This window comes from Micromys minutus (assembly GCF_963924665.1).
Source record: "Micromys minutus genome assembly, chromosome: 2".
NCBI lineage: Eukaryota > Metazoa > Chordata > Mammalia > Rodentia > Muridae > Micromys > Micromys minutus.
The window spans coordinates 20,707,049-20,726,592 of NC_137971.1; the positions used below are offsets into that span (position 1 = coordinate 20,707,049).

Sequence of the window (19,544 nt, forward strand, 5' to 3'; positions counted from 1 at the left end):
CACACAATCACTAAAGGTATTACTAGTAGTTATAAAGAATTTGTCCCTGCTAATTGGGATCATTCAGAAGGTTATGACAAAGTAAGATGACTTTCTCTAGAAAAGACAGAATTAAGGCATTTTAAAGAGAAAATGACACAGGAGAAAATTTCCTGAACAGAACACCAATGGCTGGTGCTCTAAGTCAAATATTGACAAATGAGACTTAATGAGATTGCAAAGTTTCTGTAAGGCTAAGGACACTGTCAAGAAAACAAAATGGCAGCCAACAGAGTGGGAAAAGATCTTTACCAACCCCACATCAGATAGAGGCCTAATATCCAAGGTATACAAAGAACTCAAGAAGCTAGACACCAGAGAATCAAACAACCCTATTTAAAAAATGGGGTACAGGGCTAAACAAAAAGATCTGAATTGAGGAATATCCAATGGTTGAGAAGCATCCAAGGAAGTGCTTGACATCATTAGCCAACAGGGCAATGCAAATCAAAACAACCCTGAACTTCCACCTCACACCAGAAAGATTGGCTAAGATCAAAAATTCAGATGGCAGCAGATGCTGGCGAGGATGCAGAGAAAGAGGAACACTGCACTGTTGGTGGGGTTGTAAACTGGTACAATCACTCTGGAAATCAGTCTGATTGTTCCTCAGAAAACTGGACATAGTACTACTTGAAGACCCAGTTATCCCACCTTTACGTATATACACCAAAGATGCTCCAACATACCATAAGGACATATACAACACAATGTTCATAGCAGCCCTATTTATAATAGCCAGAAGCTGGAAAGAACCCAGATGTCCTTCAGTAGATTAATAGATACAAAAATTGTGGTATATTTATACAATGGAGTACTACTCAGCTATTACAAACAATGACTTTATAAAATTCCCAGGAAAATGGATGCATCGAGAGAATATCATTCTGAGTGAGGTAACCCAGTCACAAACAGACAGACATAATATGCCGTCACTGATAATTGAATACTAGTCCCAGAAAGCTCTGAATACCCCAGAAATAACTTGGAGACCATATGAAGCTCACAAAAAACAAAGGCCAAGTAGTGAAAGCCTGAGTCCTTCTTAGAAAAAAAATAAGTGTATTGCACCCTCTCAGAGTGTGGTAGACCTAGACCTTAAATCATTAATAATCAAGAGCTAGGAATATAGCCTTGTGGCAATTTTTGTCATCCAAAGATCATTATGTTTAATCTATATAGACCAAGAAAACTCTGACTGTTTCCATGTGACATTCTGTTCTACATGTACTTTATTCTTATGGTAATTAGTGGGATTTCAATGCATGCGATTAAACATCTAAAAGAATTGCCAAAATGTTTTAAAATTTTGTACATGTATCTCTCTTATTAAAATAAAGTTGTAAGAAAAAAGGAAATGTAAACTGTCAGATGGATGTGTTTAATTTTGCATAATTGGGAAACTAAAATATATATGCCATACACATTAGGATACATACTCATGTTTTTTATGGGCAACTGCTTTGACAGCTGAGAATTATTCTTTTGTAGTTATACACTTACTGGAAGTAATGGCTATCATAGGGATATTGATACACATTAAGACTAAAAATGCTCCCTCATACATCTATAGGTGCATGAAATTAGTCCTTTCTACTGTATCATATAAAACATACTATAGTTCTTCCACACAATCCTACAGGACAAGGACTTATAAAAAGTTCTAATTAGACCTTAGAATAAATGCTTATAAAATGAAAAGGAAGAATAAAGTTCCCTAAAGATGGACTAAATTTGCTCTCTGAGCTTTAAACTTTTTGAATGTTAATAATAAAAAAAACCCAGCAGCTGAAAAACACTGAATTATAGAAAAAATGGGAATTGAATCATCCTCTGTTTTATAAGAATGTGTTACCATCAAAATGTAAGTCAGAGAATGTTTTTTGTTGAAGTTGTGGATTTGTTTATATCATCCAGAGAAAGAAGTTATGAATAGTATGAAAACTAATAAAGCTCAGACTTAAGCATGGGAAATCTTCTGAAAACCTTGTCTATTGGTCCCAATAAGAAAAAAAAAAAAAAAAAAACAGAGCCTAACAAGTCACTGCCTTCTCCTGCAAGACACAAAAGTCTGAATGAGAAACATTTACCACCTATTACTGACAGGCCTATGAGCAGGGTTTTTTTTTTTTTAACAACTTTATTTTACAAAACAAAGATTAATGTACAGATTTTAAGCATTTTTTTGCATAAAATTATACAATACATTTTTGTCAGTAATTTTTTTTAAAGGTTTGATAGTGTGATAAAGATCCCACCAGTAACAATGAGCATAAAGTACATGTAAAACAAGATGCAACCTGGAAATAGTCAAAGTTTTCTTGGTGTTTAGAGATTCTTTTTTTTTTTTTTTTTTTTTTTTTTTACAATGAGCAGACAGTACATGTAATACAGGGTACAACCCGGAATTTTCCTGCATCACAGAGCCATCCACAATGCAGAGCAGCAATAGGACTCTGAACTAGCCTTTTAAAGCAGACTATGCGGAATACTGTGTCTTGCACAACCAAGTTGAGACAACCCAAAGGATCACAGAGCAGGGTGCATAGACTAAGAAACATCAGCAATGAACTCCAGAACACAATATTCTAGAAGATTCAAAAGTTTCTAAGGCATGTTAGAGCAAAGAGACCAATCTCTGTTAGATTTTATCTCAGTTGTGAATAGGCTACTGAAAGGTCAACAGAACAATCACAGCAAAAAAACTATGAACTGTGAAAAAGACATTGGAAGGAATGGAGAAGGAGCAATTGTGCCATGATTTGGTGTAAGCCGATGGGATAGATCTCTAGGTGGGGCAGTCTCTAGATGGCTTTTCCTTCACTTTCTGTTTCACCCTTTGTCCTGGCATTTGTTCATGATAGGAGCAATTCTGGATTAATATTTCTTGAGTTGGCTGGGTATATATTTTAGCTAAAATACCCAACAAAGATGAGATAAAAATGTGTATAAACCATATCCAGTGTATAGGCACAGCCCCCAGTTAAGGGAAAATTTCTTGGGTCCCTGGCATGTAGGACATTTGGTGGCTATCCCCAGTTCACCCTACCCCACTGCTACATGTCTACTTTCAAATTCCTGACCTTCTGTATTTCTTCCCCATATCCTCCTGTATCTGAACTGCCACCACCTTTCCCTCATTCTCCTCTCTCTCTCCCAACTCCCTCTCTTTCTTTACTTCCCAGAGATTATTTTCTTCCCCCTACTGAGTAGGAATGTAGCATCCACATTTTAATTTTATTCTCATCTTACCCTTGGGGTTGTTTTCTCCTCAACTACAATTAAATCAATGTTACCTTGTTAACAAATACCCTTTATATTACCAGTATCTTTTTGGCTCATTTCAACATTATCATATACAGAAGTGTATTTCAAAGTATTATGATTTGAAACATCTCTGAAAAACATGTCAATGTTCAACAAATTGGAAAATGCTTGAACAATAAAATAATCTATATTAAAATTTTACCTGCTTTTGTTTAATCAGGTAATAATCAATAAAGTCCCGAGGGTTTGTAACATCCAATGATTCCTGGTGTTCTTTTATTTTCTCCAGCATGTAATTTTTCATATAACTAATATTTTTTGCTATTTTATGATGACTTCCAGGACAATAGTCAATTAGTGAAGGAAAATTATTGCAGACCTACAAAATCAGACCAAGAATTTATTTTGTTAAGATGTTGTGCTTTAATTTTAGTTGTGTGTGTAGATGTCTGTGAATGTGTGTGTCTGTCTCTGTGTGACATTGTCTGTGTTTGTGTAGCTGTGTGTGTGTATACATACCGATGCATGCATGTTAAATATGTATGGCTTGCCTTTGAAGGACAGACATGTCATGACCCTTAACCTAGCAGCTGTGAGCCACCCAACATAGGTGTAGAAGATTGGACTCAGGTACTTTGGAATATAACACACACAATTTATGACTGATGTATCTCTCCAATCCTTGACTGTAGGCATAATATATTGTGTTTCTGCAAAATGTAACCTTTTTCATTCAAATGATGATTTTCCTATTCCACTCAGTTTCAGTGTGACAGAGCACTGTAAAACATATGTAAAGAATCTCTTGTATGAAGTTTGTGTAAACAATATTCACCATTTATTCTCTGAGTTGTTCATAAAAGCAGAAAAGCAAATAACTAGGCAACAGAAAGTATAGGACAGGACTTCCCAGTTATAAGATAAGAAAAAGAAAGAGAGGATTCAGCATAAGGAAGGAATCTAGTGAGACATGTAAGCATTATAAATCTGAGGTTCTGAGAACCAGATCAATGTAAAAAATCAAATGTTTGTGGTTTTTCTAGTAGACAGCCATTTTAGATTAGAGAATAAGAATAGAAAATGATACCTAGATAATTTGGTTTAACTTGGAAATTATCTTGGTCTCTCTGTGTCATTATTTGGGAAAGTAGCTAAAAACTAGTTGTTATGTTACTACATATATAAATATGAATACTCATTATACATCTGCAAAAGAAAGTTTTTAAATAGACAGATGTTGAGAAATAACATGTCTAAAATATATACAATGTCCAACTTGGGTTTATACACTCAGACATTAATAAAAATGGCATCTAATATTTATAAAAGTGTTTCATTTCATGCATGAAGTAATATAATTCTCCGTGATAATAGAAATAATTGTATAAAAATTTCTGACCAATTGATTAAATACCATAACTTTCCCACATTAATAAGTTACAAGTATGATATGATGTAAATTATTGTCATTTACAGTTTTCTGGTGATAGTATAAGGGAAGTGTTGAGTGACTTAATTTGCAGCAGGAAGGTATATGTAACTCCTGAAAACCAGTCTCAGAATAAAGTGATGATTCAGAAGTGAGTGAGACACCAAAGAGCCTTGATTACAAATGTACATCACATCTTACCCCTAACAGGTTTCTCTGTGGTTACAAAGTTATTAAGCTGAGTTCAGAAGATGCTATTTCAGTCCAGGACAAGCATGTAAGATTATCTGTGGTCCGGATACCATACTCTAATTTCTACAAGTCTCCTCATCAAGAGGATTGTGACTCAAATATCAAACCACTGAAAATACTTAGGGTTTCAGGAAAGAATTCATTACCACTAATATTTTTTCAACTTTGAGAATATTCCTTCTGAACTAAAATATTCCTGCCTAGAAATATGTTGAACATTGCTTAGTCGTTTAAAGAGAACAAGATGTTTGCATAGAAGCTTCTAGATGTAAAAACTGTACATTATATCAACAATTTTGCATACATTAATAGGAAAGTCAATGAATAGGGAGCTAGAAGGATTGAGCCAACCTAGCCTTTGCACTTCAGTTTTGCTATTGGCCTAACAAAGGGGTTCAGCCACTGTTCTACATATTCTTTCCACAATACATTGGTCAGAAATAAGGTGTCTTTTTTATTCTTACTTTTTGGTTCATATTGAATTTAATGTGTGACAATAAAGCACCATATGTGTTCCCACAGATGGAAAGAAAGTCTTGACTTCACCTGTATCCATGGGGAGCTCATAATCCTGACATTCTCGTTTAGCTTTTCCATCAAGGTAAGAAAGTCTTTATCCTTGTAATCAAAACGATTCTGGAAAATAATGGAGCAGATGACATTGCATGGAGCACAGCTCAGGATGAAGGTGGGGTCACAGGGTGAGCCTGAAGATTTAGAAAACAATTAGAAAAATACCATTAAAAAGGAAAAAACCACACATTGATTCTGGTAACAGGTAAAAATTCTTTAGGAGTTTGAAACTATATCTTGCCCACAAATTCTCTAACAGCTCAGTGTTTGCTATATATAAAATTGACACATCATTTTGATCTTAAATTTGAGGTGATTTTCTGAGGAAAACCTAGATTTATAGGTTTGCAAACATTTCCCAAAATCATTGTTTTCAAATTTCTATGCTAACATAATGCTTAAAAGTTTGCATCACATTGATGTGTATAATCCTACAGATTTAATCCTCATAGGGAGTATATCTATTAAACCACTCCAACAGTTTTAGCTCTATTTTTACTAAAAGAAAACAAAACAAAACTATCGTTATAAAATAACGATAAAATAAAAATCAGAAATTCAGAGTGGAATTTCATCGTATTGCAGTGCCTATGTGTTATATGATACTCAGAAGGAAATAGAAAAGTGTATATCTGGAAATTATGTATCCACAATCAGTAAACAAAAAATGTAACTATTGATCCAAAGAAAGAGGAAAGATCAAAACTGCAGGTGAGTTTATATATGCGAGCAAAACTATAATGAAAAGTGCTTTTTATTACACAGGAAAATTTTGAAATGTCAAGAACAGCCATTTATCTGTGAATTTGTTAATAATATTAAATAAATAAATTTTATATTACATATTTTAGGAGGGGAAACAAATATTAAGAAAGTAATAGAGACTTCTCTTTTTTGGTTTATCATTAAATGTAATGCATTTTGCTGGGTGACATGTCCCTTTTTTGAATATTTTATTTATTTATATTTCAAATGTTATCCCATTTTCTGGTTTATACTCCAGAAAGCCCCATCTCATCCTTCCTTCTTCTGCTTTTATGAGGATAATCCCCAAATGCCCCAGCCACTTTTGCCTTCCTGCCCTGACTTATCACTACCCTGGAGAATTGAGCCTTCCCAGAAACAAGGGCCTTTTCTCCCACTGATGCCAACAAGGCCATCCTCTGCAAGATATATGGCTGGAACTATTGGTTCTTCCATGTGTACTCTTTGGATGGTGGTTTAGTCCCTGGGAGGTTTGGGGTGGGAGAGGTCCAGTTGGTTGATATTGTGGTTCTTATGGTTTGCAAACAACTTCAGCTCCTTCAGTATTTTCTCTGGCTCCTTGAATGAGGATTTTATGCTCAGTTCAATGTTTGACTACAAGGATCTGATACTGTATTTGTCAGGCTCTAGCAGAGCCTGTCAGGAGACAGCTATATCAGGCGCCTCTCAGAAAGCACTTCTTGGCAATCATACTAGTATCTGGAATTGTTTTTATTTTTTGTATATGGTATGGATCCCCAGATGAGAAAGTATGTGGATGGCCTTTCCTTCAGGCTCAGTTCCACATTTTATCTCTGTAATTTTTTTCTTTTGAGTAATTTGTTCCCCCTTGTAAGAAGGACTGAAGCATACACATTTAGGTCTTCCTTCTTCTTGAGCTTCATGTGGTCTGTGAATTTTATCTTGGATATTCATAGCTTTTGGTCTAATATTCACTTGTTGGGGAGTGTATACATTTTGTATTTTTTTGTGACCAGCTACCACTCAGGATATGTACTAGTCCTATCCATAGTGTAAATATTCAAATTTAGTTTAAAAAATGATTTAGTGAGAAAACATTTTCAGAGTTTCTCTGTGCATTTTAAAGATCTGGGCTGATATGTTTTTTTTAGAAAAATTGTCAAAATGCTAAGTAACATAGAAGAAGACATATTTAAAGTGATTTAATTTGTTAATTTATATTAAAACATCCCTGAAACTTGGGATGGATTCCTTCCTTTCCTTTTCTTTTATTCCTATAGTTCCACCTGTTGATGAACCCTGAGCACTGGAATTAAGAACATGTACCTACACACCAAACCTTCTTTTTGTGTACATTTTATGAAACTATTTTATGGTATTTTTGAAGGTTTTCAGTTGCATCATTAAGTTTTAAATTTTATATTTATCAAACTGTTGATAGAGGCTAAATATCATAGTATTTGTAAGTACACTATGGGCTACTAGAATATAATCTTTTGAACAAGTTTACCTAGATCAAAAACACTTTGAGTTACAGTAACAGACTGTAGGGAAAGGACATAAACTGGTGCCACAGAATCATGCACATTATGGAATTTACAGAATTTTTTCTTCTAGTTTCAAGCCTGTTCCATGACATAAAACAGGTCTTTGCCATTATTATCATGCCAAGACTCTGTGGCTCAACATATCATGCAACTTGAGAAAGAATCTAATATTATCACTTGAAATGGACTTTATTTTAATCACCTCAAAATAGCTGTTTATAATATACATTTCTTAATGCATCTCCTAACCCACATCTACTAGTAGTAGATGGCAATTAATACAAAGAAGTGAAGAACAAGTTCAGGAAGACAACCATAAACAAATTGAAGCTTTTAAAGAGGAAAAACGAACTGCCAGCCAGAAAGGCGGCTCGTACAGGATGAGCAACTGGTGAGTGGGAGACCTAGGCTGCTGGGGAGCAGAGGGATCTCTGCGGAGTGCACACGGAAAGTGTAACAGGGACACAGACCAGATACAAGGGAAAGGTAAGAACATATCACTGACAACAAAATGGCAAGAGGAAAGAGAAAGAGTATATCCCAAGAAAACCAAGACAATCTAGCAACACCAGAACCCAGCTCTCCGATAGTAGCAAACATCGGAATTTCAAACACTCCAGAGAAAGAAGACACAGACCTGAAATCATGCCTCAAGACGCTGATAGAGTTACTTAAACAAGAAAGGGAGGAAAAGCAAAAAGATTCAGAAGCTTTTAAAGAAGAAACAAGAAAAACACTCAAAGAACTCAAAGAACGAGACGAAAACAAAACCAAAGAAATAAAGGAATGGAAGGGGGAAATTAAAACAGAAATTGACACAATAAAGACAGCGCTAAAAGAGATAACCCTAGAGTCAGAACACCAAAAAAAGAAATCAGGAGTCACAGAAGCAAGCATTTCCAACAGACTACAAGAGATCGAGGAGAGAATCTCGGGGGCAGAAGACAACATTGCAAACATAGACAAAACAGCCAGAGAAGATGCAAAAAACAAAAAGCTCCTAACCCAAAATGTCCAGGAAATACAAGACACAATGAGAAGACCGAACCTAAGGATAATAGGAATAGAAGAAGGAGAAGAGTATCAACTAAGAGGCACAGTAAATATCTTCAAGAAAATCACAGAAGAAAACTTCCCTACCCTCAAGAATGAGATGACCACGAGCATAAAATAAGCCTTCAGAACTCCAAATAGGTTGGACCAGAAAAGAAATACCTCCCGACACATAATAGTAAAAACATCAAGTGCCCAAAGTAAAGAAAGAATACTAAAAGCAGTAAGGGAAAAAGGTCAGGTAACATATAAAGGCAGACCAATCAGACTCACACCCGATTTCTCAACAGAGACTCTGAAAGCTAGAAGAGCCTGGACAGACATCATGCACTCCTTAAGAGAGCACAAGTGCCAGCCCAAGCTGCTATACCCAGCAAAACTATCAATCACCATCGATGGAGAGACAAAGATATTTCAAGACAAATCAAAATTCACACAATATCTGACCACAAACCCAGCACTACAACGAATTATAGGTGGAAAACCCAGTACAAGGAGGGAAAATACAGCCTAGTAAAAATAAGAAAACTCCTAAACAAGAAAACTAAAATAAGAAAAAACACAGACACAACTCAACCCAAAAAAGCAAAAATGGCAGGAAACAGAAACAATTATTCTTTGATATCTATTAACATAAATGGTCTCAACTCCCCAATAAAGAGACATAGACTATCAGACTGGATACATAAACAAAATCCAGCCTTTTGCTGCATACAGGAAACTCATCTCAGAGACAGAGACAGACACTATCTCAGAGTAAAAGGGTGGGAAAAAAACTTCCAAGCAAACAGCTCCAAGAAGCAAGCTGGAGTGGCTACACTAATATCGAATAAAGTAAACTTCCAAGCAAAAGTTATCAAAAAAGATAAAGAAGGACACTTTTTACTCATTACCGGGGAAATCTGTCAGGAGGAACTCTCAATCCTTAACATATATGCTCCAAATAAAAAATCACCCACATTCATAAAGGAAACTCTACTAAAGCTCAAAAAATACATTTCACCCCCCACAATAATAGTGGGAAACTTTAACACTTCACTCTCACCAATGGACAGATCAGGGAAACAGAAACTGAACAAGGACACTGCAAAACTAGCAGAGACTTTGAACCAACTAGAATTAATAGATATATACAGAACATACTATCCTAAAGTAAAAGAATACATCTTCTTCTCACCACCCCATGGCACCTTCTCGAAAATTGACCACATAATTGGTCACAGAACGAGCCTTCATCGATATAGGAAGATTGAAATACTCCCATGAATCTTCTCAGATCACCATGGTCTACGGATGGTCTTTAACAACAACAAAGACAACAAAATGTAAACATACACATGGAAACTAAACAATGCTCTGTTAAAGGATAGCAGGGTCAAAGAAAAAATTAAGAAAGAAATTAAGGACTTTCTAGAATTCAACGAAAATGACAACACAACATACCCAAACCTATGGGATGCAATGAAAGCAGTATTGAGAGGAAAACTCATAGCCCTAAGTGCTTCCAAAAAAAAACTGGAGAGAGCTCACATCAGCAACCTGACAGCACAGCTAAAAGCCCTAGAACAAAAGGAAGCAGATATACCCAAAACTAGTACACGGCAAGAAGTAATCAAAATTAGGGCATAAATAGACCAAATAGAAACAAAAAGAACCATTGAAAAAACCAACAAAACAAAGAGTTGGTTCTTTGAGAAAATCAACTAGATTGATAAACCCCTAGCTAGACTAACTAAAGGGCAAAGAGAGAGTATCAAAATTAACAAAATCAGAAAGGAAAGTGGTGACATAACAACTGAAACTAAGGAAATTCAAAAAATCATCAGATCCTACTACAAAAACTTATACTCCACAAAATTGGAAAATCTGGAGGAAATGGATGAATTTCTAGACAGATACAAGGTCCCAAAGTTTAACCAGGACCAAGTAAACCATCTAAATAACCCTATAATACCTAAAGAAATAGAAGAAGTCATCAAAAGCCTCCCAACCAAAAAAAGCCCAGGTCCAGACGGGTTCAGTGAAGAATTTTATCAGACATTTATTGGGGATATAACACCAATATTCGCCAAACTATTCCAAAAGATAGAATCAGATGGAATATTACCCAACTCATTTTTTGAGGCTACAATAACCCTCGTACCTAAGCCACACAAAGACCCTACAAGGAAAGAGAACTTCAGACCAATCTCACTTATGAACATTGATGAAAAAATACTCAACAAAATCCTTGCAAACCGAATCCAAGAACACATCAAAACCATCATTCATCATGACCAAGTAGGCTTCATCCCTGGGATGCAGGGATGGTTTAACATAAAGAAATCCATCAATGTAATCTATTATATAAACAAACTTAAAGACCAAAATCACATGGTCATCTCACTTGACGCTGAGAAAGCATTCGACAAAATCCAACACCCCTTCATGTTAAAAGTCCTGGAAAGAACAGGAATCCAAGGCCCATATTTAAACATAATAAAAGCAATATACAGCAAACCAACAGCCAACATCAAACTTAATGGCGAGAAACTTGAAGCAATCCCACTAAAATCATGGACTTGACAAGGCTGCCCACTCTCTCCCTACCTATTCAACATAGTACTGGAAGTCCTAGCTGGAGCAATTAGACAGCAAAAGGAGATCAAGGATATACAAATCAGAAATGAAGAGATAAAAACATCACTCTTTGCCGATGACATGATAGTGTACTTGAGTGACCCCAAAAATTCCACCAGAGAACTCCTACAGCTGATAAACAAGTTCAGCAAAGTGGTTCGGATACAAAATTAACTTAAACAAATCAGTAGCCTTCCTATACTCAAAGGACAAACATGTGGAGAAAGAAATTAGGGAAAAGGTACTCTTACAATCATTACAAAAACTATGAAATACCTTGGTGTGACTCTAACTAAGGAAGTGAAGGACGTGTATGACAAGAACTTCAAACCTCTAAAGAAAGAAATTGAGGAGGTTCTCAGAAAATGGAAAGATCTCCCATGCTCATGGATTGGAAAGATCAACATCTTAAAAATGGCCATCCTACCAAAAGCAATCTACAGATTCAATGCAATCCCCATCAAAATTCCAACCCAGTTCTTCATGGAATTGGAAAGATCAATGTGCATTTTCATATGGAATAACAAAAGACCTAGAATAGCGAAATCCATCCTCAACAACAAAAAAAACATCTGCGGGAATCACTATCCCTGACCTCAAGCTATATTACAAGGCAATTGTGCTGAAAACTGCATGGGACTGGTACAGAAATAGGCATGTGGATCAATGGAATAGAATAGAAGATCCAGAAATGAGCCCTCTTGTATATGGTTACCTGATTTTTGACAAAGGAGCAGTAAACATTCAATGGAAAAAGGACAGCCTATTCAACAAATGGTGCTGGTCCAACTGGCACTCAACATGCAAAAGAATGAAAATAGACCCGTTCTTATCTCCTTGTATTAAGCTCAAGTGTAAGTGGATTAAAGATCTCCACATTAAACCAGATACACTGAAACTATTAGATGAGAAAGTAGAAAAAATTTTAGAACACATAGGCACAGGAGAAAATTTCCTGAACAAACTACCAATGGCTCAAGCTCTAAGGTCAAAGATTAACAAATGGGACTTAATGAGATTGCAAAGTTTCTGTAAGGCTAAGGTCATTGTCAAGAAAACAAAACGGCAACCAACAGAATTGGAAAAGATCTTTACCAACACCACATCAGATAGAGGCCTAATATCCAAGGTGTACAAGGAACTCAAAAAGCTAGACACCAGAGAATCAAATCCCCATATTAAAAATGGGGTACAGAGCTAAACAAATCATTTTCATTTGAGGAACACCGAATGGCCGAGAAACATCTGAGGAAGTGCTCGACATTCTTAGCCATCAGGGAAATGCAAATCAAAACAACCCTAAGATTCCACCTCACACCAGTTAGATTGGCCAAGATTCAAAACTCAGATGACAGCAGATGCTGGTGAGGCTGCGGAGAAAGAGGAACACTTCTCCACTATTGGTAGGGTTGCAAGCTAATACAACCACTCTGGAAATCTGTCAGGCGATACCTCAGAAAATTGGATATAGTACTACCTGAAGACCCAGCTATTCCACTTCTGGGCATATACCCCAGAGACACTTTAATACACAACAAAGATATATGCACCACAATGTTCATAGCGGCTCTATTTATAATAGCCAGAAGCTGGAAGGAACCCAGATGTCCTTCAGAAGACGAATGGATACAAAAATTGTGGTACATATACACAATGGAATACTACTCAGCCACCAGAAACAATGACTTAACCAAATTCTTAAGAAAATGGCTGCATCTAGAGAAGATCATCCTGAGTGAGATAACCCAGTCACAAAAGAACAGACATAATATGCAGTCACTGATAGTGGGATGCTAACCCCAGAGGCTTGCACTCCCCCAGAAACAACTCACAGACTTTATGAAGTTTAAGAAATAAAGAAAACAAAAAATATACATATATTCACAAAACAAGAATACTTTGACTATTTCCATGTTGCGTTTGGTTTCGCATGTACTTTACGCTTATTGCAACTAGTACCTTTTCAATGCATACTGTCAAGCCCTTGAAAAAAATCAAGTACTGACTAAAAAACATATTCACATGGTTTTATGTAAAATTTATTTTAATGTCTGAAAAAACAGTACTGACAAAAATGTATAGTTTATGCAAAAAATGTTTAAAATCTGTACATTTATCTTTGTTTTGCAAATAAAGTTGTTTAAAAAATAAAAAATAAAAAAAGAGGAAAAACAAAAAAAAAAACTCAAAGAAATAAAAGAATTACAGAAAAACACAAACAAAGAGATAAAGAAATAGAAAATGGAAGTAGAAACAATGAAGAAAACACAAAATAAACAAACCTGGAAGTGGAGAACGTAAAAAAAAAAAAAAAAACCAGGAGTCACAGATGCAAGAATCTTTAACAGAATATAAGAGACGGAAGAGAGAATCTGAGGGGACAAAAACAATATTGAAAACATAGACAAAACATTTAGAAACAATGCAAACACCAACAAGTTCCTAACACAAAATATCCAGGAGATGCAGGACACAATTACAAGAGCAAAACTAAGGATAATAGGGATAGAAAAGGGCAAAAAATATCAACTAAGAGGCACAGTAATCATCTTCAACAAAATCATAGAAGAAAACTTTCCTACTCTTAAGAATGAGATGACCATGAGCATAAAAGAAGCCTACAAAAATCCAAATAGAATGGACCAGAAAATAAATTTTTCTGACAAAAAATAGTCAAAATGCAAAGTGTTCAAAACAAAAAAAGAATACTGAAAGTAGAAAGTGAAGAAAGGTCATGTACATCTAAAGGCAGACCAATCAGAATTACACCCAACTCCTCAACAAAGACTTTGAAAGCTAGAAGATCCAGGACATTTATCAGACAGACCCTTAGAGAATACAAAAGTCAGCTTAGGCTGCTGTATACAGCAAAGCTCTCAATCACCACAGATGGAGAGACCAACATATTCCAGGACAAAACTAAATTTACACAATATCTGAACACAAATCCAGCCCTACAAAGAATAATATATGGAAAACCCAACAAAAGGATGGAACCTACATACTAGAAAAAAGAAGAAAATAACTAAGCAAGAAAACACAAAATAAAAGGCACACAGACATAATATTACCTCTAAAAGCAAAAATAGCAAGAAAGAGCAAAAATTATTCCTTCATATATGTTAACATAAAATGACTCAATTCCCCAGTAAAGAGACATAGACTATCAGACTGAATACATAAACGAAATCCAGCCTTTTGCTACATACAGGAAACTCATCTCAGAGAGAAAGACAGACACTATCTCAGGGTAAAAGGCTGGGAAAAAAACTTCCAAGCAAACAGCTCCAAGAAGCAAGCTGGAGTGGCTATTCTAATATCAAATAAAGTAAATTTCCAACCAAAAGTTATCAAAAAAGATAAGGAAGGACACTTTTTACTCATTACCGGGGAAATCTGTCAGGGGGAACTCTCAATCCTTAACATATATGCTCCAAATAAAAAAGCACCCACATTCATAAAAGAAACCCCACTAAAGCTCAAAAAATACATTTCACCCCCCCAATAATGGAGACATTAATACCCCACTCTCACCAATGGACAGATCATGGAAAGAGAAACTGAACAAGGACACTGCAAAGCTAGCAGAGACTTTGAACCAACTATAATTAATAGATATATACGGAACATACTATCCTAAAGTAAAAGAATACACCTTCTTCTCAGAACCCCATGGCACCTTCTCGAAAATTGACCACATAATTAGACACAGAACAAGACTCAATCGATATATAAGATTGAAATACTCCCATGCATCCTATCAGATCACCATGGTCTGCGGCTGGTCTTTAACAGTAACAAAGACAACAAAAAGCCCACATACACCTGAAAACTAAACAACGCTCTGTTAAACTATAGAAGGGTCAAAGAAGTAATAAGGAAAGAAATTAAGGATTTTCTAGAATTCAACAAAAACGAAAACACAACATACCCAAACCTATGAGATTCAATGAAAGCAGTATGGATAGGAAAACTCATAGCCCTAAATGCTTCCAAAAAGAAACTGGAGAGAGCTTACATCAGCAACCTGACAGCACAGCTAAAAGCCCTAGAACAAAAGGAAGCAGATATACCCAAAAATAGTAGACGGAAAGAAATAATCAAAAATAGGGCAGAAAGAGACCAAATAGAAATAAAAAGAACCATTGAAAAAATCAACAAAACCAAGAGTTGGTTCTTTGTGAAAATCAACAAGATTGAAAACCCCTAGCCAGACTAACTAGAGAGCAAAGAGAGAGTATACAAATTAAGAAAATCAGAAAGGAAAATGGCAACATAACAACTGAAACTGAGGAAATTCAAGAAATCATCAGATCCTACTACAAAAACTTATACTCCACAAAATTGGAAAATCTGGAGGAAATGGATGAATTCCTAGACAGATACAAGATCCAAAAGTTAAACCAAGATCAAGTAATCCATCTAAATAACCCTATAACACCTAAGGAAATACTAGAAGTCATTAAAAGCCTCCCAACCAAAAAAGCACAGGTCCAGATGGGTTCATTGCAGAATTTTATCAGACATTTACTGTGGACATAACACCAATACTCTCCAAACTATTCCAAAAGATAGAAACCGATGAAATACTACCTAACTCATTTTTGGAGGCTACAATAACCCTAGTACCTAAACCACAAAAAGACCCTACAAGGAAAGAGAACTTCAGAACAATCTCACTTATGAACCTTGATGCAAAAATACTCAACAAATTCTTTTTAAACAGAATCAAAGAACACATCAAAACGATCATTCATCATGACCTAAGAGGCTTCATCCCTGGGATGCAGGGATGGTTTAATATAAGGAAATCCATCAATGTAATCCACCATATAAACAAGCTCAAAGAACAAAATCACATGGTCATCTCACTAGATGCTGAAGAAGCATTCTACAAAATTCACAACCCCTCCGTGTTAAAAGTCCTGGAAAGAACAGGATTTCAAGGTCCATACTTAAACATAATAAAAGCAACATACAGCAAACCAACAACGAAAATCAAACTTAATGGTGGGAAACTTGAAACAATCCCACTAAGATCAGGGACTCAACAAGGCTGCCCATTCTCCCCCTACCTATTCAAAATAGTACTGGAAGTCCTGGCTGGAGCAATTAGACAGAAAAAGAGATCAAGGGGATACAAATCAGAAAGGAAGAGATAAAAATATCACTCTTTGCCAATGACATGATCGTGTACTTAAGTGACCCCAAAATTCCACCAGAAAACTCTTACAGCTGATAAACAAGTTCAGCAAAGTGGCTGGATACAAAATTAACTCAAACAAATCAGTAGCCTTCCTATACTTAAAGGACAAACATGAGGAGGAAGATATAAGGGAAAAGGTATTCTTCACAATCGTCACAAAAACTATGAAATACCTTGGTGTGACTCTACCTAAGCAAGTGAAGGACCTGTATGACAAGAACTTCAAGCCTCTAAAGAAGGAAATTGAGGAGGATCTCAGAAAATGGAAAGATCTTCCTTGCTCATGGATTGGAAAGATCAAAATTTTAAGAATGGCCATCCTACCAAAAGCAATCTACAGATTCAAAGCAATCCTCATCAAAATTCCAACAAGGATCTTCATGGACTTGGAAAGATCAATGTGCAATTTCATATGGAATAACAAATGACCTATAGTAGCTAAATCCATCCTCAACAACCAGAATACATCTGTGGGAATCACTATTTCTGACCTCAAGCTATATTACAAGGCAATTGTGAGGAAAACTGCATGGTTCTGGTACAGAAATGGGTATGTGGATAAATGGAATAGAATAGAAGATCCAGAAATGAGCTCTCATGTATATGGTCACCTGATTTTTGACAAAGGAGCCCTAAACATTCAATGGAATAAAGACAGCCTATTCAAAAAATGGTGCTGGTCCAAGTGGCACTAAGCATGCAAAAGAATGAAAATAGACCTTTTCTTATCTCCTTGTACAAAGCTCAAGTGTAAGTGAATCAAACATCTCCACATTAAACCAGATACACTGAAACTATTAGATGAGAAAGTAGAAAAAACTTTAGAACATATAGGCACAGGAGAAAATTTTCTGAACAAATCACCAATGGCTCAAGCTCTAAGGTCAAAGATTAAGAAATGGGACTTAATGGGATTGCAAAGTTTCTGTAAGGCTAAGGACACTGTCAAGAAAATAAAACGGCAGCCAACAGAATGTGAAAAAATCTTTACCAACTCCACATCAGATAGAGGCCTAATATCTAAGGTATACAAATAAATCAAAAAGCTATACACCAGAGAATCAAATAACCCTATTAAAAATGGGGTAAAGAACTAAACAAAATGTTCTCAGTTGAGGAATATCAAATGGCTGAGAAATATCTGTGGAAGTGCTCCACATCCTTAGCCATCAGGTAAATGCAGGTCAAAACAACCCTGACATTCCATCTCACACCAGTCAGTATGGCCAAGATCCAAAACTCAGATGACAACAGATGCTGGCGAGGTTGTGGAGAAAGAGGAACACTTCTCCACTGTTATTGAGGTTGCAAACTAATACAACCACTCTGTTAATCAGTCTCGCGATACCTCAGAACATTTTACATAATACTACCTGAAGACTCAGCTATTTTACTTCTGGGCATATACTCCAGAGACACCTTAGTACACAACAAAGATATATGCACCACAATGTTCATAGCAGCTCTATTTATAATAGTCAGAAGCTGGAAAGATCCCATATGCCCTTCAGAAGATGAATGGATACAAAAATTGTGGTACATTTACACAATGGAATACTACTCAGCCAACAGAAACAATGACTTGACCAAATTCTTAAGAAAATGGCTGCATCTAGAGAAGATCATCCTTAGTGAAATAACCCAGTCACAAAAGAACAGACATAATATGCATCACTGATATTGTGATGCTAACCCCAGAGGCTCGCACTGCCCCAGAAACAACTCACAGACTGTATGAAGTCCAAGAAATAAAGAAAACAAAACAAAACAAAACAAATTAATCTTTACACAACAAGAAAAATTTGACTATTTCCATGTTTTATTTTGTTTTGCATGTACTTTGTGCTCATTGTAACTATTGGGTTTTTGATGCATGCTGTCAAACCTTTAAATAGATCAAGTACTGACTATTCATATAGATTTGTGTAAAAATTATTTTAAAATCTGAAAAAAAACTACTGAGAAAAATGTATTGTATAATTTTATGCAAAAATGCTTGATATCTGTACATTTATCTTGGTTTTGTAAAATAAAGTTGTTAAAAAAAAAGAACTGGGTTTAAGTTTTGCTGGGGATTGCATTGAATCTGTAGATTGATTTGGTAATATGGTCATTTCTAAAATGTTGATCCTTCCAATCCAGAAGCATGGGAGATCTCTACATTTTCTGAGATGTTCCTCAATTTCCTTCTTTAGACGTTTGAAGTTCTTATCGTAGAGGTCCATCACTTGCTTAGTTAGAGTCCCTCCAAGGTATTTTATGGTTTTTGTGACCATAGTGAAGGGCATCATTTCCCTAATTTCCTTCTCCACATGTTTTTCTTTTGGATATAGGAAGGCTACTGATTTTTTTGAGTTAATTTTAAATCCTGCCACTTTGCTTAACTTTTTTTTTCAACAACTTTATTTTACAAAACAAAGATAAATGTACAGATTTTAAACATTTTTTGATTAAAATTATACATTTTTGTCAGTACTTTTTTTCAGATTTTAACATAATTTTTACATAAAACTATATGAATATATTTTTTAGTCAGTACTTGATTTTTTTCAAGGTTTGATAGTATGCCTTTAAACTTAATAGTTACAATGAGCATAAAGTACATGTAAAACAAAATGTAACATGGAAATAGTTAAAGTTTTGTTATTTTGTAAATATTTTTTTTCTTTTGTTTTGTTTTCTTTATTTCTTGGACTTCATACAGTCTGTGAGTTGTTTCTGGAGGAGTGCAAGCCTCTGGGGTTAGCATCCCACTATCAGTGACTGCATATTATGTCTGTTCTTTTGTGACTGGGTTATCTCACTCAAGATGATATTTTCTAGATGCAGCCAT

General features: G+C 35.5%; 1 protein-coding gene across 4 annotated transcripts in view; it reads right to left on the reverse strand.

Annotated features, from left to right (window-relative positions):
- LOC308417120 (cytochrome P450 2C29) overlaps positions 1-19,544 on the reverse strand; it is a gene marked incomplete at both ends in the record, with an annotated part of 338,086 nt that overhangs the window by 143,252 nt on the left and 175,290 nt on the right. For 3 of the 4 annotated variants that reach the window (XM_080912241.1, XM_080912240.1, XM_080912239.1), the window contains 2 exons: positions 3,509-3,685; positions 5,534-5,694. In XM_080912241.1, coding sequence (XP_080768367.1) covers positions 3,509-3,685; positions 5,534-5,694 — 338 coding nt within the window. The remainder of the gene's footprint in view (positions 1-3,508; positions 3,686-5,533; positions 5,695-19,544) is intronic. The other variant, XM_080912237.1, reaches the window with a different exon arrangement.